At 39.8% G+C, this 23,144-nt stretch overlaps 1 protein-coding gene across 4 annotated transcripts; it reads left to right on the top strand.

Moving 5' to 3' along the window:
• Nucleotides 1-2,678: 2,678 nt before the first annotated feature.
• LOC119482545 (chloride anion exchanger-like) lies at nucleotides 2,679-22,928 on the top strand. Of its 4 annotated transcripts, none has more exons than XM_037760162.1 (21): nucleotides 2,679-2,853; nucleotides 9,389-9,573; nucleotides 11,118-11,257; nucleotides 13,433-13,543; nucleotides 13,634-13,797; nucleotides 13,910-14,074; nucleotides 14,826-14,978; nucleotides 15,226-15,308; nucleotides 16,862-17,009; nucleotides 17,094-17,207; nucleotides 17,681-17,758; nucleotides 17,968-18,063; nucleotides 18,201-18,307; nucleotides 18,982-19,051; nucleotides 19,149-19,241; nucleotides 19,362-19,457; nucleotides 19,986-20,213; nucleotides 20,304-20,358; nucleotides 21,193-21,338; nucleotides 21,425-21,484; nucleotides 22,487-22,928. In XM_037760162.1, exons 2-21 carry the CDS (start codon nucleotides 9,443-9,445, stop codon nucleotides 22,511-22,513), a joined length of 2,265 nt encoding a protein of 754 aa, XP_037616090.1. In that variant the 5' UTR covers nucleotides 2,679-2,853; nucleotides 9,389-9,442; the 3' UTR covers nucleotides 22,514-22,928. The 4 variants fall into 4 exon arrangements, with proteins under 4 accessions (XP_037616090.1, XP_037616091.1, XP_037616089.1 ...); XM_037760163.1 differs by lacking the exon at nucleotides 2,679-2,853 and adding an exon at nucleotides 8,424-9,029; XM_037760161.1 differs by lacking the exon at nucleotides 2,679-2,853 and adding an exon at nucleotides 8,431-9,025.
• The last annotated feature ends 216 nt before the right edge of the window (nucleotides 22,929-23,144 follow it).

Below are 23,144 nucleotides of genomic sequence, written 5' to 3'. Positions count from 1 at the left end.
ACTAACATTTATGTATTTAAGTATTGTAGGTCCCTTTATGTATATTCTTTATATTGTCATTGCTAATGTGGAACTGTGGCTTTTTTGCAACCACTCGCAGCAACATGAACCGATAACTGAAGCCTTTATTTTACCCTTTATGTTATCATATTAAACCTGCTTAATAAGCATTGTTGTAAAGTTGTTAAGTTTAAAAAATAAAGGACAAGTAAAAGCTTCAAATTTGCATACAAAATGTGTACAGAGCCACGTCTCAATAACAATCCTCCAGTCACTGAATGAGTTTCAATTTTCTTGTTGATTTAATACTGTCCTGATGTAGGAAATATTTGTTTCCTGATATGACTTTATGGTTCAGTATCATTGATTATTGCCACATGATATTAAACCCCCAGTCTATAAAATGTGACTGTATCAGTATGAATCACATGTTTCAAAGCACATTGTAAAATAAAGTGGTTGACGGCCTTTGTTGTCTTCTCTTAAAATAGAAACCGTAATTAGAAATTAACCTTAAAAGCTTCAGGAAGTAAATTTCCATCCTGGAGTATCAGAAGATTTACAGCTGCATCACTTTAATGTACCATGTTTGGTCAGGTGAGCGAGTTAAAGGTGTGATGTGTAAGAAGATCTGGCCTCATGCTCCAGACAAATAGGGGTCAGCGTTTCACCTCTACTACTGAGTCCATACAATCTAAATTTACAGTCATTAGTTATTAGAATAAAAGCCAACTACTAATATTGTGTTTACTGTGATGTGGCCAAAACAAGCCGAACCGGAGTGACGAAAATTAGGAGGAACTAGTGATGAAATTGGGTCAGGAAGACAAACAGTAGCTGTAGAGTTTCCTAGTAAATGCCAGACGAATACTTTATAATCACAGCATCTGTTGATGCTTGAAGGGTAAATGTAGCACCTTTAATCAGCCTGCTGGCTTCTTCTGCAGCAATGAAACACAATTGCAGTTATTTTTAAGACCAATCCATCTCTGTTGAGTCAGCCCCCACATCTCCTGGCATAGGCTCAGTGTTGATTTCCATCAGCAAACGTCCCATGACACTTGTTTTGAGTGTGAGTTGAGGGCTTGGAGAGGAACAAAAGAATAAACACTCATCTCTGGCGGAGGACTGCTCGCCATGTGACTGCGGTCGGAGGAATAAACACTTTGTTTCCTCCCTCTGACGGGCAACCGAACGTCTGAAAACACCACCGACCCCGAGGAGAGAGACTGAAACACACCGCTGTTATCTCTTTAGCTTTGGGTTCAGAGTTATCTGTATCCTTCAGCAGGGAATAACTCTGACATAACTAGAAGAAAAGTATCCTTCTTGGTGCCATGATAGAACCCGTGAAGAGCACACTTCTGCTTTCAAAACAACATATTTCAAAAACATTTTAAACACAAGAGCTCCTCACAAACTTAAAGTCGGCATTTTGGGAAATACACTCCTGCCGAGTTGTCGTCTCGTCTGGTTACACCACTTCCGGATGTATTTTAACCCAAACCACAATCTTTTCCTAAAGCTAACTAAGTAGTTTTTGTTACGTAACTTCCGTAATCCAACAAACCAACTAACTAACCAAGTCGATTTAAATCAAAGCAGTTTTATTTTGAAAAGACTGGAGCGGACATTCGTAGGAAAAAGCATTAGAAATACGTCGTTGAAAGTCGTGCTGAGCGTCACCAAAAAAAAGGGAAATTCGTGTCTATGTACACAAATTAAATAAGATTAAATTCAGGAGACCATTTTAAAGGAGACAATTAGAGTAGCTGAACTTAGTTTAGCATAAAGACTGAAACCAGTTAGTCTGGCTCTGTCCAAAGTACACCTGTTAGTAGATGAGACTAGTAGTTTGTTTATAGCCTAACGTTAGCTTTTACACCTCTGGCGATTGCATTCACGCTTCAAAAATCATAAAAGTGGTGTTCATTTGTGGAGATTATCTTACAGAACAAAACGTGTAAAAGTATCATAAACGTTTGTTTGCCACAGAGTTTATTTTCTGCAATAATCCAAAACCCAATGGAACAATCCCATTGGCTTTTTGTGGAGGGAACCCAGAGCGACGCTAACTTCCTGTTTGGCCTACAAAAACACGTCATCCCTGGAGCACTCTTCTTGACATTACAGAGTTAGTTGCTGACTCTTTTTTTTTTAATTGTGCAACTATAACACAACAGTACAGTTTCTACAGTGGCGCTCTATTTCATGGGTATATGCCATGTAATTACGAGGAAGTTTCCTGTCATTTTTTTGCATGTTCAGCAGTGTGTTCCTCTGACTAAGTGACTCTCTGCTTGCAATTTACTGGAATGAATTCCTTGGAAGTGTACCAACTAAGCATTGTCTCTACCTCTATTTTGTTTTTTATACACATTTCTCTTTAATTCCACCCTGATATTTGACAAAGATTTGAATTTTTGGACGATAATTTGAAACACAATTCAGCAGGTTTGAGGTCATATAGGTTGAAAACTTTCCGTTATGTTTATTGATTTTTGTTTTCTCTCGGCCCACGTGAACCTGTAAACTTTGTACCCCTTGTTGACATTCATTCATTCCTGGGTGGAAAAGCTTTGAAGGTCTAGTCATCAACATTGTTCCACTCGTGGTAAAACAATATTTACTCTGTCCTGAAAAGCCACTGTGTGACAACGCTGCATGGTTGGTAACATTAGTCACAGAAGTGCTCACATACACAGCTTCCTCTCCCACATACACCAAACTTTAAATGTACAACCACATCAGTTTGTGGTCCTCTGGTGAATGCATCGCAAAGATATAAAGGCTAGAGGAAAGGAGGACTTTAAAGACACTGGAAGCCGGATCATGAGTTGACCTTCTGCACCGGTAAGTGACATTATTTACACTTTCTCTGCATCATCATGGGACAATAGATGTGTTATTATTTACTGGCAAATTGCAGTATATGTTCCTCCACAACTGGAAGTCATAGAGCCACAATCCTGCTGTCGATCGTCATTATCAGCTCATCGTCATTAATCTTTGATGTCATCTTGTTATCTCTGGACACAATCTCCGACCGGTGGTTGTCCTTATTTATTGCCCATGACGGGTTTAAAGTCTATGCCATAAAAAAACACCTTTCATGTGTCGAGCCTCGGTCGCTGTAACACAAACTGTTTATTGGAAGATTACTTGAAGGACTATTTATTATTTTTGATGGATTTCCTGACTGCCCTTAACTAATAGAAGTTTATTCAAGTGTGCTATTAGTTTAAACTTAAAATAAAAGAGTATACTTTCAGTTCACTTACAGACAAGTATACAGAGAAGTCTAAGTATACTTGGTTTATACTTGTACTTAAGATATACTTAAGAAAAGTATAATTAAGTATTCTTTACACAGAAAGGTGGACTTGGCTTGTAGTTGTGCTTATGTTTTAATAGAGTAGCCTTTTAAAGTCTGAGAGTTTGTAAACGGATGTTTTGATATGAATTTACTTCAATTCATCAAAAAAAATTGTACGCTTTTTTAATTATCCGTTCACCGTGGAGGCATTTGAGTGTTTTAATTATTGTTTTATCATCACAAAACATCAAGTCAAATAGAAAAAAGGAGCAAGTCTCTTTATGTATTACATTACATAAATCATTGGCTAAGTACTATAAGTTAAAGTATACAAAAAATGAAATTAAAAAGCTTTAAAAGATAATCACGAGACCGTTAAAAAAAAGAAAAAACGTTAAAGAGTACGTACACATAAAAGGCAAATATATAATCTGTTCTATAAACAATAAAACAAGTAGCAGGGAGCTGTAATCATTTCTCTTCATCTATATATTATATCTTGTATATATTGTCTTATCACCACTTTACTACACTACACTTTACTTTGCACTCTGGTTAGATGCAAAACTGCATTTCGTACTATGTGCAATGACAATAAAGTTGAATCTAATCTAACAAAGTGTACATTCATGAACTAAAAAGTGGGCTACAAATATATAATCAATAACTGTATACCTATTCAATTCCAGTATAGTTCATAGTATAGTTGCTGTACAAAATACAACTTAGATGTACTCAAAGTTTACACGTAAAGTACACTTAAAAGTATACTTTTATAAACTAAAAAGTGGGCCAATTTAGTCCCAAGAAGTATTAAAGTAGCACATTTAGAAGTATACTACTAGCACATTGATATTAATAGACTTACATAAAGTATACTTGAACTTTACTTATGTATACTTCATAAAATAAACTTGTAAGGGTGTATTTCTTAGTAAAATCTGGCTTTTATATTGTATATTATGAACATTTGTGTTTCTCTGCTGGGCATCTATACGGTTTCTCTCTCTACTGTTTCATCTGTCTAGTCAAAGCTGTTCTGTACATTATGTGTGGGTGAACTTCCCACCTTCCTGTCAGCAGAGATAACAGTATACAATGGAGTGAAAGGTGTTGTTAATCATCAGATATCAGATGTGTTTTCCAGCAGCCTTGAATTTATTTCCATGTGGTCTTTATCTTAAATGTCATCTACTGTGTGTACATGAATTCCATCAGTTTCATTGTCCTGGTATTGTTCACTGTCCCACCGTCATGGGACACTTGAATGGAACAAAGTCATTGTTAATGATATAAGTAATATCTGTGCGTGGGTACCCATAGAACCGATTTTCATTCACACATCTGGAGGTCAGAGGTCAAGGGGCCCCTTTGAAAACGGCCATGCTAGTTTAGTGTAAGTTTGGAGCGTTATTTAACCTCATTTGCTACAACCTAGTACGACATGGTTGGTACCGATGGATTCATTAGGTTTTGTAGTTTCATATGATACCAGTATCTTTACTCTAGTTCTAAAACTGCGCCGGCCATAAGGTAAAAATCACAAGTTGCGTTAATGCGTTAAAGAAATTAGTGGCGTTGAAAGGAATTTGCGTTCAAATGGGGTCGTGTTTACTGTGTGTTTAGGAGAAGAGTCCATTTGATAAGTTTGGTTTTAATTAGTTATCTGATGCTATAAAAAGCGGGTGAGACGTCATGATTGACAGCTGTGATTGACAGCTGCTCTGAGTGAAGTAGTCGTGGAATTGTACGAGAGGGGAGATGTTAACTTTAACTTTCCATAACCGTCACCGGCCTGTGTAATAGAACGTGTGTCAGTTTGATTATAAATCTATTTATAGAGATATTATGGTTAGTACTGTGGTGCTAACGTAACAGCTAAGTGGCTCACGCTAATAAGCTGCGGTCGTGCTCGGCTCGTGATTGGCTCGGGCGGGTGTGTGTGGGTGCGACCTCGGTACCGCGGCTCCACCACCCGATCTCTACCACAGCTGTTTTTACAGGCTATGTAGTACACCCCCATGACAAACTGAACTTCATGTGTAACAACGAGTGCCACTTGAAGCTTTTTCATTTTATGTCTTTCCCTGTCAGACTACAATTCCCAAATGCCTCGTTTCACTCTCACACAGTAACAATAAACAGACAGATAGTGTGTTTTCTTGTTAGTGTGTCTTATGTAAATACTATCATGAGATCATCAGAGCAGAGACGTTACGGTGTTGCAATGTCAAGCAGATTACCTCCCTGACCTCAAACCCACTCTTCCCTCTATCTGTCTGTCTCACCACATCCTGTTCTCACCAGCTCCACAGTCCAGGACACTCTGTGTGCTGAAGTTGCAGGTTTGTTCTCGTCCTCTGGAATTCACTTTACTTTTTCGTTTTTAATGAGAGAACATTCACTCCTGTCTGATAAGACATTTTTTATGGATACAGGGGGAGAATCATATCCGATGATCCACAGATGCACCGCAAACTCCAGTGGGACGACGAATATAGGGCCTAACTTCGCTTTGAGGCGCACCGCTTTCATGGTGTCGCCGCTGCCGCTGGGTCAAACAAAGCGAAAGTAGTTAGACGCCATTCAACAGAACTTCCGTGCCTAATTAACGGTTGCTAAGCTGTGATTGGACAATCACTTTTTGGGGGGAGGAGTTTAGTAAATGGTCGATTGCAACTTGCATAAAGATAATTTGCTTGAGACACGGTGGAAAACAAGTGTATTCTGTCTCATTACATAAAACTAGGGCTTTCAAAGTTAAATAATAATGCATTAACGCAAAATCGTTTTAACGCCACTAATTTCTTTAACGCATTAACTCAACTTGCGATTTCTCAGGTTGTAGCGGCTCAGTTTTAAATCTAGAGTGAAGATGCTGGCATCATATGAAACTAGAAAACCTAAAGAATCCATCGGTACCAACCATGTCATACTAGTTTGTTCCGAAGAGGTTAAATAATGCTCCAAACTTGCACTAAACTTTAGCGAAGAAAAACTGTCATAGGGGTCCCTTGACCTCTGACCTCGAGATATGTGAATGTAAATGGGTTCTATGGGTACCCACGAGTCTCCCCTTTACAGACATGCCCACTTTATGATCATCACATGCAGTTTGGGGCAAGTCATAGTCAAGTCAGCACACTGACACACTGACAGCTGTTGTTGCCTGTTGGGCTGCAGTTTGCCATGTTATGATCTGAGCATATTGTTTTATGCTAAATGCAGTACCTGTGAGGGTTTCTGGATCAATATCTGTCATTGCTTTGTGTTGTTAAATGATTTACTATAATAAATATATACATACATTTGCATAAAGCAGCATATTTGTCCACTCCCATGTTGATAAGAGCATTAAATACTTGACAAATCTCCCTTTAAGGTACATTTTGAACTGATACAAAAATGTGCGATTAATTCGCGATTAATCGCGATTAACTATTTTGATCGATTGACAAAACTTGATTTATTTTGATTGCAGATAATTGTGTGAAAAATTACAGGATAACAGATAATTATAGATGTTTATTTTATTTATGAAATATTTTCTTTTTTTTTTTACAACACAACAAAACAAAAACGAACAAATAGACACGACAGAGTAAAACAAAATAATATATATATATGTATATATATTAGTAAAATAATAAAACTGAAACAATAAATAAGACAATTAAAAATTAAAATTTTCAAGAAATTTACAGTCTGTGTTGTTAAAATTTTGTTTACTAATTTTGTCCGTAGTGAACGCGTCATACTGTACATGACCACACAGTCCATGAACACATTCTTTCCTTCTGTTTTTTTTTTTTTTTTTATCAATGGAAATAAATACCCAGTGGAAAGTGTCTGACCTTGGTGTAATTGACAGCACATCATTGTTCCAGCATTCATCAGATATCAATCATTATCAATGAGCATGGTGTGATAGAACAAAGGCTGGCCTGAAACCACCTGATCACATGACGCCGGTTTATTACAGTCATTTATATGAGCTGCAGATATTACCCACCAGTTACTGTTCCAGTGTTGCAAGCAAACAAAGCACACGTTCACTATTAGAAATCCAATAATCATGATCACAAATATTCTAATAATATGTTGGAATATGTCCATGATCGAACGTCCAATCCTCAAAACTTCATCACAGACTGTATATAAGAAGTGAAAGTAGTCACCGTGACGTCACCCGTTGGTTTATGGAGTGCCGTTTTGAAGCCTTGAGTTTGACATTTAAGCCGTTGCCATCTTGGTGTGTGGTCGTTGCCATTGGTCGTCTCTAGAAGGTAACCCGCAAATTGTGAAATCTGATCTGAGACCTGCAAAAAGTCTTGTGAGACTCGCTGCCCAATGACCTATCCTTAACCCAAGATCAATGCCTAACCTTAACTATCTTCCAAGAGTTTCCCCAACTTGCGGATTCCCTTCTAGACACTACCATCTCCATCTTGGTCTTTTGCAACCAGAAGTGACACAAGGGGAGCTAAGTATAAACAATCGCTGAATAAGACTCCCAGACCAGACAACGTCGTGGTAGCGACCTATCAATCACAAGGTAGCCACGCCATAAAGCATACTCTTCTTTATGGTCTATGTGACTCTAAATGGGACCATAATTTACTAAATGAACATCATGCTGTATTGAAGAAGACTTGAAACTAACGATTGAGACCAAAAAACTCATTTACTGAGGTAATAAATCAAGTGAGAAGTAGGCTCATTTTCTCATAGACTTCTATACAACCAGAGGAGTCGCCCCCTGCTGGCTGGTAGAGAGAATGCAGGTTTGAGACACTTCAGGATTGGCTTCACTTCTCAGAGCTGGGAGTTTCCCTACTGGTATTCATGCATCTGGGTCCATTTCCCATGAACCTGGCCTGAACTGTGCTTGATCCTGGACAAACAACAGAGGCAGGCATTGCCGTACTTCCACTTAATTCTGGGTCGACACTTTGATAAGATTGCACTGAAACCAGCGAGCAGCACACACACACACACACACACACACACACACACACACACGCACCTACAGTTTCTGCTCTTTCTTATCAGCTCGGTTGGTGTTGCCTTAAATTTTGAAGGAAGACTTTCTCTTTCCCGTCAGCTCTATATCCAAAAAACAAAACATAAAAGGTCATTTCTCTTTTAAAGACTGACCTCTAATGTGTTTATGGAATCTGATTATCAGTGTGTCTTATCACACGCTGGATAAATGAATCTTGGAATACGACTCTTGCATTCAGCAGTTTTTTCCTCAAACAATCTCAGACTATTTTTACCCTTGAAGTGCACCACGGTGCTTCGCAGCAGCCGACCTTTTTCCCATCCTGAAAAGCTACTTGATTTCCACTTCACAACAATGACCTGTCCTGTCCTGTCCTGTCCTGTCCTATGTCCACATCCTCCCTATCCTCCCTAATATCTTCCAAACGCTCTTCTGGGGGGCGGAAAGTCTCCGGCTGAAAGTTGCAGCTCGCAGATATCAGTAAGAACAATGGTCAAGGATAAGGCGGGCGTCCAGAAGTTGTGCGAAACGGGGACTTCATCATAATTGCTGTTAATAATTACAGTCGTGATAAGCAAGGCAGAGAGGTGGCATTTATTGATGGCAAAGCCGTCTGAGGTCCCAGTTGATCTCCAGGAGCTGGGAGGAGGAGGAAGACGAGAGAGAGGAGAGTTTGGATTTGAGACGGATTAGGACACAGTAAGGTAGGTGGGACAAGTTGCTGTACTTTACTTTTTTAAGCTTTTGGGTGTGAAATCTTTGAAATCAGAGGATCTTCACAAGCAGAGGTGATGTGTTTTGGTCTCCAGTTGATCTTGGAAAAGTCAGGGAGACATTTTAGTGCTAAAACTCAAATCTATCCTCTCAGGCGTCCTCGTTTCTAGAGCTCAAATAGAGCCTGACAACCCTCCGAACCCAACCCCAGGTCCTGACCTGGCTCCTGTGCTCTGCCTCTCTTTTGGGAGTCTGGACCTTTGTTGTTTGCTCTTAACGTTGTTTGATAAGTGATGTTCAAAGGCAACACAGGAGCCTCCTCCTAACCCTTAATGTGATTAACGTGATCTCAGAGCCACATAGAGGAGTGGAAGCAGCAGCGCTCCAGGCAGCAGAGACGAGACGAGATGATGCGACCGGGAGCTCAGCAGTACGTGGTGGCCAGGCCGCTGTACTCGGAGGAGTCCTTCGCAGAGGACCATGAGGTGGTCTACAGGCACCGCAAGACCATGCTGGACCACTTCAAGCAGTACTTCACGTAAGGAGCACGCTTTTGGTTTTTGTTTCTTGTGTGGTTTTCGGCTGTTTCTTTGGTCATAATCCTAAAACTGTACTTCAAGTACAACTCACACACATATATATAAATAAAACCCACAACTTTTCATACAATATCACAACCTACATTTTGTTTAACAGTTCAAATTGAGGCCAAATTATGATGGTTCATGTCAGATTTTGTAAAGTAAAGTGGTTCTTGCTCCACTTACTTTAATATACAAACTAACACTGTAGCACAATACATAAGGTCCAATCCTGCATGTATATAACACATGAAACATGTAATTTATGTTTGTAGAAAGTAAAACAAAAATACATTATTATTATATTATTTATGATGTTTAAGGATGCAAAGAGGTTTTGAGCCAACACGCCTATTCTAAGTCTGTAAGACTTTCTGGAGTACAAGAACTTTGTAGAAAGTTATACATTTTATTTAGGTTTATTTCATGCCGACCAATTTTTCTTGTTTAAAATAGTAACAGGTTTACTTTGCACCTCCGCCCTATCTCCTAAAAAAATATATACTTTTCCATACGACAAAACTGTAAAAAAAATGGAATTACGTTTAAAGGGAAACATATTTTCATGCTAATTAGATTTGTTATTTATTTATTTTATTTAGTGAAGCAAGACAAGACAGGTGAAATTTGACAAGACAAACAAAAACAAAAAAATAGATAAATAAATAAATAAATAAATAAATAAATAAAGAAAATACATCTGGTGACATGACAGAATTAACGGGACAGGGCAATTCTAACAAAACAAACAAAATGAGACAAATAAATAATGGATTCCATTTGTTATTGACGCATCACAAATACATGTCATGTAATGATGAAGTCCGTGAGGAAGATGAGGAGATCGGGGTGGTGAATGGGTCAAACAAACACGAGACTTTCAAACTAAAAGTCAACGTTTGTTTATTCTAATTTATGTCCATAGCTTAATAACGTAACAAACGTAGTAATTTAGCCAACCATGATGTTTTTTTTTACTGAACCTAACAAAGTAGTTTTGTTACCTAAACTTAACCAAGTAGTTTTGTTGTATTTTTTCCTTAGTTTTGTATAAATTTATAGCATTACGAAACTGCAACTGTAATCCGGGAGAAAATGTGTATGTGAACGTAATTTAGTAGGAGACAGAGTTGCTTTGTTATAGTAACGGAGAAAGTTTAAAAATTGGCACATTTGGCCCCGTTCTCCCCTACTAGGTGATGCATTACTTTAGCACAGTTCTTCTTCTTGCTTTCCTGCCTTCACTCTCACCGATATTCAGCCTTTGATTTGTCTTTCTTGTCTGTGTGTACTTGGTGATACTTTAAGTATGATGTACTCCCCTTTAACCTGTCTTTCACTGACATATAGAAGATTATGATAGATGATTTAAAGGAATACTTCATACTCTAAATGAAGTACAATCACTCTCATTGTATTTAAGATCTTGAGTCTGTTTCTCAATGATTTCATCAGGTGAACACACCTGGATAATCATACTGTACATACTGTACCATTGCAGATGTGACACCAAACGAGCCAAGAACACAGCTCTGTCTCTGCTGCCGGTCATCGGCTGGATGAAAATATACCGAATCAAAGAGTGGCTGCTCAGCGACATCGTGTCTGGTATCAGCACCGGACTGGTAGCCGTCCTGCAAGGTAAACGTTTAGTGTCTCACTTTAAAGCATCTGAAGGTGTAAGGTGAAGATTTGTTCTGTAATGCAAGTCTGTATTTCCTCATTGTCAATTATCAAATATGGAAAACAACAGGAACAAACCTCACATTTGAGTCCATCTAATATAATATATCTGACACCATTTTGATAAAACCTGGATGGGTGATGCGTGTCAGCACTAACACACAACAGCACTAACCCTAACCCTAACCCTAACCCTAACCCGAAATGGTTTAATGTGGACACACCGTTACGCTGAAAACACTCCCACTGACCTGATAATGACGATAATGAAGATGAAACTTTATCAGTAGCCTCATTCCCGCTGCATGACCTAACCAAAGGGAGGAGAAAAATGCATCTTTAATCACACAGTTTTGGTATCGGTAGAAAAAAAAATATAGCATGTTTGAACATTCCTAGGGAGGAGGAGGAGGCGGGGGGAATGTGTAGAGTCCTGTTACTGATTTGCCTGAAGGGCTCCTACATTGGCCTATTCATGGGACCCGAAAGAAGGTGACGAGATGTTAACGTCACTCTGCTGTAAAGTGGAATCGGTGCCGTTGTATCGGAGCCGTTTTGCAAGTACGAGTACATGAGCACAGTATTGGACCCAATACCCGATACTGGTATCGGTGCATCCCTAATTACAACCTGTTCACACATTGGCAATAAAATAAAAAAAAACAATTAAAGGAACTGTTTGTATAAATCAGAAATGCTTGTTAACAGCGACAACTGTGGCTGTTAAGTCAACGAAAGTCAGCGTCCTGTTGCTCGCGCTTGTGCTCGCTCTACATAGACATGAAGGAGCATCGCTCAAAACAGTGAGGAGACACACGTCAGCTAAAAGCACAATATCACTCTATATTTCAGCTGCTTGGCAGTAATGTTAGCTGACCAGACGAAGGTCTCTCCATGAATCACTGCTGATCCTAGTGTTGGCTTTTCCTGCCTCAGCCTCCCGACCGCGGCCGGAGGGAACAGGGGAGACGCCGGAGTTTTGGTCGGAGACGATAACGTTTCTCTCTGCGGAGCCCCGTCACTTCACAAGACACGGGAAACCTCTGTTGGTCTGGAGGAGCTGCAGCAGTTATTTCTGCACAAACGTCCACTGAACATTCACTAGATATTCTCAGAGCTAAACTAACTCTTCTGCAGTGTGGAGTGAGCAGCATGCACGTGAGAGTGGAGCGAAAGAGCGAGAACGAGCGTGGTGTGTGAGTGAAGGCAGGCAGAGGAGCAGAGGAGCAGAGACTCTGGTCCTGGAGACCAAAGCTACCGTCTCCCCCGCGTCCTCCGACCGCGGCCAACACTGTTTAACAGACGGGCTTCACTAGATACAACCAAGAGGTTTTGGTGCTTCGCTGTAGTTTGTGTTGGAGTCTGAGTCTGAACAGCGTAGACACACGTGAGCGCGCATGGGACACCGACCCGCAATGATTTATACGTGTAAGAAGTTATAAACAGTCCCTTTAAAGGGACTCTATGTAAGAATCAGAAATTGCCTGTTAACAGTGACCCCTGTGGCTTAAAAAAGGTTTATACGTTTAAAAAGATACATACAGTCCCTTTAACCGACCCAGATCGAGAGGTGGGTCGGACAAGGGTCGCTATCATGTCATTGGTTGGAAATGTTGGGCACACAGTCATGACGCAATAGTCACAGGTCGTAGTGAGTAATTACAGGAACTACAGTAAAAATGTGTGTCAGAAGCGTTTCAGCGTTTCCTTCAGAGAATCCCCAGATTGTCGTTTGGCTTTCACCTACATTCTTTTGTCTCCCCTCCTAAACGACACTATTTTATCATCAAAACGTGCGTCTAATCTGATAATACACGATAACCTATCCTCTGGTGTTGGAGCTGTTTAGAGTGATAATATATACTATCTTTATCAGCAGGTCTGGGTTATCATACGAACAAAGCACCCGTTTTTATCTTTATATATATATGCTATTTAAATAGTTCTCACCTTTAATTCAGGTTAAGTTTATTTAGTGTTTATGGGAAAACAACAAATCATGAATTCTTTTATAAATACTGTTTTGTTTCACATCGTCCAACACATGTTTCAAATGATCTCTTTTTCACTGAGCACATACGTCATTCATTCATTCATAAATATGTATAATATGTGGCTGTTTTTGTGTTTCAGGTCTGGCCTACTGTCTGCTGGCCTCTTTGCCGCCCTGGTACGGACTCTTCTCCGCCTTCTTCCCTGTTGTCCTTTACTTTTTCCTCGGCACCTCCAGACACATCTCAGTGGGTAAGGCCAGTTTACTTTCCGTGTGTTTCCCCGTCCTTATAGCTGTTCTCAAAAGGCTACAACTCAGCTAATCTCTCTCACACGTTGCAGGTCCGTTCCCGGTCTTGTGTCTGATGATCGGCTCGGTGGTCACCAGGCTGGTCCCCGACGAGGGTCCGCCAACCCTCAACATCACAGCATTTGAAGGCCTAACCAGAGACGAACAGAGAGTTCTGGTGGCTTCTTCTGTCAGCTTCCTCGCCGGGATCATGCAGGTGAAACACACTCTTCTTTAGATCTAAACCCTCTGACCTCTGACCTTTCTCTACAGTTATTTTCATTTACTGCCACCACATCATCATCATGCCCTCTCTCTGTCTCTTCCAGCTGGCTATGGGTGTCATGCAGGTGGGCTTTGTCGTCATGTACCTGTCCGACACTCTGGTGTCCGGCTTCACCACAGCGGCTGCCGTCCACATCCTGGTGTCTCAGCTCAAGTTTGTGTTGGGGTTGACCGTTAAGGGCATCAGCGGTCCGCTCGCTCTCATATATGTAAGCACAGAACAGCTGTTTATATCACTGTTTATCATTCGTCTGCTAGACCAGGGGTCAGCAACCTGCGTCTCTTCAGCTCCTCTCCAGTGGCTCCCTGTGGATTTATAAAAATGGAAATGAATAACTGTTCTTTGTTTACATTTTCATTTTTATTTATCATTGTTGTATGTCTATAGTACGACGGTACGACGGAGTATTAGGGCCACATTAAGGAAAAAAAATAAATCTGAGATTACGAGAATAAAGTCATAATATTATAAAGTAGTAATTTTACGTGTTATTTTCCTTTTTTCTCGTAAAGTTATGACTTTATTCTCGTAATATTCCGACTTTTTTCTCGTAATATTACGACTTTTTTCTCGTAAAGTTATGACTTTATTCTCGTAATATTACGAACTTTTTCTCGTAAAGTTGTGACTTTATTCTCGTAATATTAAAACTTTTTTTCTCGTAAAGTTATGACTTTATTCTTGTAATATTGTGACTTCTGATTCTGTAAATCTCAGATGTTTTTTCCCTCAATGTGGTCCTAATACTCCGTAGTACATTGTCTCTTTGGCCCTCACTGCATTAGACTTATATACTATATACTTAGACTATAAACTGTGTTCCCTTCATCACAATGATCAAATGTTTTGCGGCTCCAGACACATTTATTTATTTATTTTTTGGCCAGAAATGTCTCTTTTGATAGTAAAGGTTGCTGACCCCTGAACTAGACCTGACTTCTCTTTTTGTTCGTGTTCAGACCCTGGAGATCATCTTCAATCAGATCACCTCCACCAACGTGTGCGACGTGGTGATCTCCTTAGTGATCATGGTGGTGGTGTTCATCGTGAAGGAGCTGAACGACAGATTCAAATCCAAGCTGCCGGTGCCCATCCCCATCGAGGTCATCATGGTGAGCAACGTTGCGCAACGTGATCTTTATTTCCAAAAGCCATTGAAGGCTTGTTAAATATTAATTTGGATGTGACTTTTTATGGAGAGCGACAATCATTAATCTGATTTATGAGATCATTTATGACAAATGTCGGTTCAAGGAAACAGCTCACAAACTGTAAACAAGGAGTTAATAATAAATATCTCTTATTTTGAAACTGATCCTGTGAGTCAGGCCTTCACAACTTCTGTCGTTTCTCCTGCAGACTGTCATCGCATGTGGAGTTTCATACGCGTTCGACTTCAAGACGAAATACGGCATTGAGGTTGTTGGGCCTATTCCAAGAGGGTGAGACGTTTTGCACAATACATCAGAGCGCCACATACGGGTACTTTGCAAAAGGTCAAGGCCACCTTTTGTTTACAGATTTACAATCACAAAATGATAATAATGTTAAAGCACTTGTGAGTGACAGTGTCATGTTATAGTAGTGCAATAGAAAGAACAACATACAACACCAAGCGACTACAGGGAAACACAAACATTCAGCGTGGTCATATTTCACATATTGCAGTAATAACTTCACCCTTCAGGTCAAATAAAGATAACTAGAATAGCACTCGGAGAGCGCAGACCTCCGCCCCCCCTCTCCGTGCAGCTTGCGCCATCCACGTGTATTTTTGTTTATGTTGAGATCAGCTGTACGTAGCGGGGCATCGTAAAACACTTCATTCAAACTGAACAGAAACAAAGTAAAACTCACCTAAACCGTCGTCGTTACTCTTTCCAACAATCACCAAAGTGTGCTTTGGTCGAACTCAACTGGAATTTCACAGAGTTTAATGTGAAAAAAACACAGAATCTAGAGTTGTCCCTCTCCATCCCCCGCTCTCTCTCTGTCTCTCTCTCTCTGCAGGCAGAGGGAAAGAGGCAGGGTCACACGTCATGAAAGCATCATCAGTTACACTGCGCATATCTTAAAGCCTGTGGTTTTAATGCACAGGCTGACCGGAAAAAAAAATCCCGAAGCCGGATCATGATCCGGATCGCCACCTAAATCTAATGGATTGTTCATTGTGCCACACCCCAGCCCTCCAAAACATTTCAATTCAAATCCATCTTGGACTTTTGGAGTAATCCTCCAAACGGACAAACCATCAAACCAACAAACAAACCAACAAACCAACAAACAAACAAACCAACAAACAAACAAACCAACAAACAAACAAACAAACCAACAAACCAACAAACAAAACAACAAAACAACAAACAAACAAATAAACAAACAAACAAACAAACCATCAACGGTGAAAACATAACCTCCTTCCTAGGCCAAAGGCCTTGGTGGAGGTAAAAACCCATATCTGGCTCAGACATGTTCAGACAAGGCTTAGTCCTTAGACCGCAGCGGCCCGGATTCAAATCTGACCTGCGGCCCTTTGCTGAAGATTGCATAAATCTCAGACAGATATACTGTGAGTCAAAATAAGATAAATAGTAATAAAACTAACTAATACAAGTGATTTACCATCTTTTAAAGCTTCTCTACTACTTTTACTTGACCGACTATATGAATAAATCTCTCTAAATCAGCTGTATCCTTAGTTGGGGTCAATGAAACTGAGAAGGTTTCTGGGTTTCTCCCTATCTGTCTGATTCGTGGACCATGACACTCACAGTGTAAAGATAATGAGGGCGTAAAGAATAGCAACGCACATGTATCTGTCTGGCTGTACCCATCATCAGTATCGCTGTCACACGTGTGTAGAGATGTACTTCTTCACTCATAACACTCCTTTATGTGCCATGAACTTGATGACCCATAACCACAACGAAGAATGCTATCTGAGGTGGAATACAAATGTTAAATAATATGGAAATAAACCAACGTCTGTTCTCAGGTACGAGTCTCCGATTCCTCCGGACCTGGAGATCTTCCAGGAGACGGCGGTGGAAGCGTTCCCCATGGCCATCGTTGGTTTTGCTGTTGCCTTCTCTGTGGCTAAAGTCTATTCTGTAAAACACGATTACACCATAGATGGAAACCAGGTATGTAATAATGTTTAAAGTTTAAAAAGCAACAGTTTTTTTTATCAGGATTTAGATAATAAGAAGACGTGTTTTCTTCTGTAGGAGCTGATAGCTTTTGGAGCCAGCAACATCTTCGGAGCTTCCTTCAAGTCTTTCGCTGCGAGTACGGCTCTGTCCAGGAGCGCCGTGCAGGAGAGCACAGGAGGCAAGACTCAGGTAAACTAATACGCTTATTTAACCTTTAACCTTTATTCTAACCACAGACAAGTTTGAGTCAAATCTGAGACAGAATCCAGTGAGTTTGAGCCACGTTGAAGACCGTGTTTTATTGCATCACCAGTGTAAAGAGTAACTATATTTACTCAAGTACAGTACTTAGTTATTTTAAAGTACCTGACCTTAGACAGTGTTCTTGAGATCAGAGTACAGACAATTCATTAAAGGAACAGCGACGGAACAATAAAACATTCTATACAACAATGACCTCTAGTGTTTGGTTGGGGTTAGTATCCTCTACTAATAATCTCACATGGTTTATTACAGCTATAGTGGAAGAAAACAGACTTTTATTTTGAGGCATAATAAACTGGGACCAACATGTTTTCATAAGCCTAAACGTCAGATTAAAGACGCCAGCGGAGCGTTCGTCCTCTCTGTAGTTTAACACACCTGTTCTGTCTCCTTCTCAGGTAGCTGGTTTACTGTCAGCTGTCATAGTGATGATCGTCACGTTGGCCATCGGATTCCTGCTGGAGCCGCTCCCGAAGGTAAACCTCACGTCTCCTCACGTCTCCCTCACGTCTTCCTCACGTCTCTTCACGTCTCCCTCACGTCTCCTCACGTCTCCCTCACGTCTCCTCACACTTCCTCACGTCTCCTCACGTCTCTCTAACGTCTCCTCACGTCTCCTCACGTCTCCCTCACGTCTCCCTCACTCACTGTACCTCACGAGTCTGACCTTTGATTATTTCACCAGTCTGTGCTGGGTGCCGTGGTCATCGTCAACCTGAAGGGCATGCTGATGCAGGTTAGAGATGTCCCGTACCTCTGGAGGAGGGACAAACCAGACTGTGTAAGTTCTCACAAAGATAGTTTTAAAAGCCAAACATCTCAGCATTTGAAGATTATTATTTTGTGCTAAAAAAAAAAAGTCGACATATTGCCCCTTTTAAAGAAACTCTTCTGTTTCTTACCATCTTCTCCGTCCAGGTGGTGTGGCTCGGTACCTGTTTAGCAGCCATCTTGCTGGGGCTGGATCTCGGGCTGGCTGCAGGCCTCGGAGTGGAGCTGCTCAGTGTCGTCCTCAGGACTCAGTTGTAAGTATCTGGTCGCCAACAATTTACTTAAAGGTCCCATATCGTGCTCATCTTCAGGTTCATACTTGTATTTTGTGTTTCTACTAGAACATGTTAACATGCTGTAATGTTCAAAAAAACATTTATTTTCCTCGTACTGTCTGTCTGAATATACCTGTATTCACCCGTTGCTTGAAACGCTCCGTTTTAGTGCATTTCAACAGAATTGCTAGGCAACAGCTTGGGTCCATGTTTACTTCCTGTCAGCTGATGTTATTTACAAACACTGCAACAGGAAATAAACTGGGACACATTTAGAACGTTATGTTTAAAACCATGTAATGATCTGTAAATATTGTATATTTGTGACATCACAAATGGACAGAAATCCTGACGGCTTGTTTCAAACGCACAATTTCTGAATACGGGCTGTGTGTATTTCTCCGTATATTGAGCGTTTTGATAGTTTAACAGTATTTATATAGCACTTAAACCTGTTTTATGATATAAAAGACATGAAAATCTCACTTTTTACAATATGGGACCTTTAATTTCCTTACACAAAACGCAAAACTTTATTCGAAACTATTTTATCTTAGCTTGAAATTGTCTTTCAAGTCTTGGCAGCATGCAGTTTGTTGTGTTCTAATCATCAGATCTGAAATAAGTGAAGTTTTAATATCTTTTGTTTTCAGCCCTCGCTGCAGCGTGCTGGCCAACATCAAAGGAACGGATATCTACAAAGACAGAAAGGACTACATTGATGTAAGTGTGTGTGTTCTATCAGGTGTCCACACTTTCTGGCAGAGAGTTAGATGATTCGGGCTATAATATTGGGTATAAAGACGATGACTCTCTCCAGATATACGAGCCGGAGGGAGTGAAGATCTTCAGGATCCCATCACCGATCTTCTTCGCCAACATCGAGTTCTTCAGGACCAAGCTGGTGGAAGCTGTAAGTACAACATTGTTTTATTGTTTGTCACATTCTCATAGAAAAATACTAATAATTCATATCCAGAATGCTCAACCGAGCTAATTTAGTTTGTAAAGCAGCATCTCGTTGTGTTCTCAGGTTGGATTTAACCCGTTGAGAGTGTTGAGAAAGAGAAATAAAGCACTGAGGAAGATCCGGAAACTTCTGAAGAAGGGAGACCTTCAGTGGACATCAGTAAGTAACGACACCTGTTATCCTGTTCCTGTATATATACATTTATATACTGATGCTGAATCTTTAGTTGAAAAAGATTTGGAGTTTGCTCAGCAGATGGTTCAAAGTTCACCTCCACTTATCTCAGATGCGAGTAAATGTGTGATAGAGTAGGACCCTATAAAAGTCAAATATTGTTGTACCCTTGCCTTTTTTACTTTCAAACTGCGGTTATGTGCCCCAATAAGTAGGGGAGAGCGGGGTGAGCTGAGACAGTTTTTACTCGAGGCGTCTTTAAATTGAGGGAATGACAGTATAGGTTAATGTCTCCTACTAAAACATATATTTCAGGATGTGGTGCGTCATGGGGAATCATCCCCCTGGATCTAAAATAACATGATGTATTGTCACGGTTTCCGGTCTGTTAAGGGGGCACAAGTAGTGACTACAAACAGTAGTTCTGAAGCTGACTAACTCCAGGTAGCAAAGTGGCTTGTCCTCCCTGTATTCCTTCGTCTCTCACCCATCATCTGTGTTTCACCATTCCAGAAAGGTTTCCTGAACACCTCGTTTGGACCCATCAAGGAGTCAGATGATGAGAGCAACATGGAGGAGCTGGACCTGCCCACCGACTTCAAGGACCTTCCCGTCCGGGTCGACTGGAACGCCGACCTTCCCGCCAACATTGTCGTTCCCAGAGTGGACGTCCACAGCCTGATCCTGGACTTTGCTGCTGTCTCCTTCCTGGATATCTCTGCTCTGAAGGGACTCAAAACGGTGAGACGTTCACTCACAGCAGCAACAGAAGCAGTTTGTTTTATATATGATGCTGTTTTGTTTTAAATCATCTTCACCTTTTTTCTAAAGATGCTGAGAGAGCTGATCCGGGTTGAAGTCGAGGTCTACATCGTGGCTTGTGATAGTGAGTATAAAACTACAGTATTTCAAGTCATTGCTTTTGTCAAACAGACATTATTCTACACAGTGAAGGTCAAACATCCGACTGAAGTAACAAAAAGACCGTTTCAGTCTTTGCATTTTTCACGCAAAAGGCCTGGCCCCTCCACTGTAAATATTGAACTATTTAAAGAGGACCTATTATGTTAATTTTCAGGTGCATACTTATATTTGGGGTTTGTAATTGGAACATGTTTACATGCTTTAATGTTCAAAAACGCTTTACTCTTCTCATCCCCGGCTGTGCTGCAGCACCTCTTTTCATCCTCTGTCTGAAACGCTCTGTTTGAGCTCCTGCTCCTCCTCCTCCGCTCTAACGAGCTTTGTTTGAGGGCGTGCCAAACTAGCCGTTATGCAAATGTGTTACTTGGTGACATCATCATGTTATGGAAGAAAAGCCGGGACTTCAATGAAGGTGTTTCAGGCAGTTCAGGAGTTGTGTTTCTCCCTTTGTCCTGGACTTTGGGCTTTGTAACTTTGCAGACCTTATACATGCACAAAAAATTATATAACACACTAAAGGAAAAGGAAAAAAAACATGTGCTAGTTTATTATTTATACTTCCCACAAAGACATGTTTAACAAACCCACCCCTGTGCATCTTTATTTCATTTTGTGCTCATTTCTGGTGTCAAAATGACGTCACGCAGCCGACAGTATCAGTAACAGATCTGTATTTAAACAAAACCAACATCGCATGATGACAGATAAAATCATTAGTGCATAACATCTTTGTCTCCAAATCCTTGATAGACCTCCATCTGAAGTACTTTGAATAACCTCTTCTTCTCACCTGCAGCTTACATCCTGCAGAAACTACACAACTGCTGCTTCTTTGACGATGAAGTCCAGCCGTCGATTTTCTTCCTGACGCTGCACGACGCCATGCTGCACATCCTGGAGAAACACCCGGGGTCTACGGAAAATAAATCTGACTATGACAAGGTAAAGACGACACATTTTTATTTAGTGTAACATACCACAATACAATATTAGGAGGATATGTTTTCATGTTCATGTTTGTTCTGCAGATTATAACGACAGTCACAGTTCATCACCCTGGAGGCAGCTTGAGGAGCAGAGATAGAAACGTACGTATTCTTTTTTATTTGTTTTCATCTCCTTTATTTAGCCACGTCCTAAACTTAATTTCATCTATTGGTTTATTTTTCTGGGATAAGACCGTTTGATCAAAACAAAATGACAAAAAAACACAAAATGCACCAGAGTCTGCCATCTTTATTACCTGAAATATTCATTCTTTAAATGTGATGCCTTAAGTCAGGGGTCTGCAACCTGCGGCTCTGGAGCAACATGCGGCTCTTTAGCTCCTCTCCAGTGGCTCCCTGTGGACTTTTAACAAAAATCGTAGTAAAATGGGAATAAAGTCATAATATTAGTATATATATGTATAGTAGTATAGTAGTAGTAATTTTACAAGTTTTTTTTTTTTTTTGTAAAGTTATGACTTTATTCTGGTAATATTACGACTTTTTTTCTCTTAAAGTTGAGACTTTATTCTGGTAATATTATGTCTTTTTTCTCGTAAAGTTATGGCTTTATTCTGGTAATATTACGACTTTATTCTGGTAATATTCCGACTTTTTTTCTCGTAAAGGTGTGACTTTATTCTGGTAATATTATGACTTTATTTTGGTAATATTACGACTTTATTTTCGTAATATTGCGACTTTATTCTCGTAATATTATGACTTTTTTTCAAGTAAAGTTGTGACTTTATTCTGGTAATATTATGACTTTATTCCAGTAATATTACGACTTTATTCTGGTAATATTACGACTTTATTCTGGTAATATTAAGACTTTATTCTGGTAATATTATGACTTTATTTTGGTAATATTACGACTTTATTTCTCATAAAGTTATGGCTTTATTCTGGTAATATTCTGACTTTATTCTTGAAATCTCCAATTTTTTTCCCCCTCAATGTGGCCCCTACCTCACTGCAAATGTTTTGCGGCTCCAGACAGATTTTGTCGATTTTGATAGTAAAGGTTGCCGACCCCTGCTTTAGGCTTTATGATGGCTCCTCGTGTGTCTAAAATTAAGAAACTTCTTCTTCACCCTACAGGCTCCGGATCCAGAAACCAGGTTCTAACGTCTGAACGAGAAGATTTCTGGAGAGAAAACGACCAAAAAGACCAAAGAAAATAAGAGTAAATGTTTTACAGATCATGTTGTACAAAAACTGAATGTAGAGAATAACAAGTGATAACTTTATACGTCTGACAATCTAAGTTTACATTTACAGTATTTACTGGAATGTAAGAAAAGTAATTCCACGGTGTTGATGTTTTTTTTTTTTATACTGTATATAGTGAATTTGTAGAAATTTTAGGTGCAATATATTTGACATGTTTTATAGTTATATTTTCATGATAATGAGAATTAAATGAATATCTCTCAGCACACAGTTCTCTAAATAATGTTGGGACCAAAGCAATGTGAAAAAAGACTGAATGTGCAGTGCTTGAAATATTGGAATAAATATTTTATCACTCTAAATAATGACATTCAATGTTTCTGTGTATTTTTTCTTGTAAGCAAAATATTGATATTAAAATATTGCTACCCTCGTACTGTTAAAAGGAACAGTGTGTCACATTTCAGGGGATCTATTAGCAGAAATAGAATATAATATTCAACTGTTTTCATTAGTGTATAATCACCTCAAAGTAAGAGTCGTTGTGTTTTCGTTTTGTTTTCGGCTCTAGAGAGAGTGCCTTTTG

The sequence above is a fragment of the Sebastes umbrosus genome, chromosome 23, assembly GCF_015220745.1.
Source record: "Sebastes umbrosus isolate fSebUmb1 chromosome 23, fSebUmb1.pri, whole genome shotgun sequence".
Taxonomy (NCBI): domain Eukaryota; kingdom Metazoa; phylum Chordata; class Actinopteri; order Perciformes; family Sebastidae; genus Sebastes; species Sebastes umbrosus.
The sequence above is the reverse complement of the archived record's forward strand: the minus strand, read 5'-3'. Positions and strand labels throughout refer to the sequence as shown.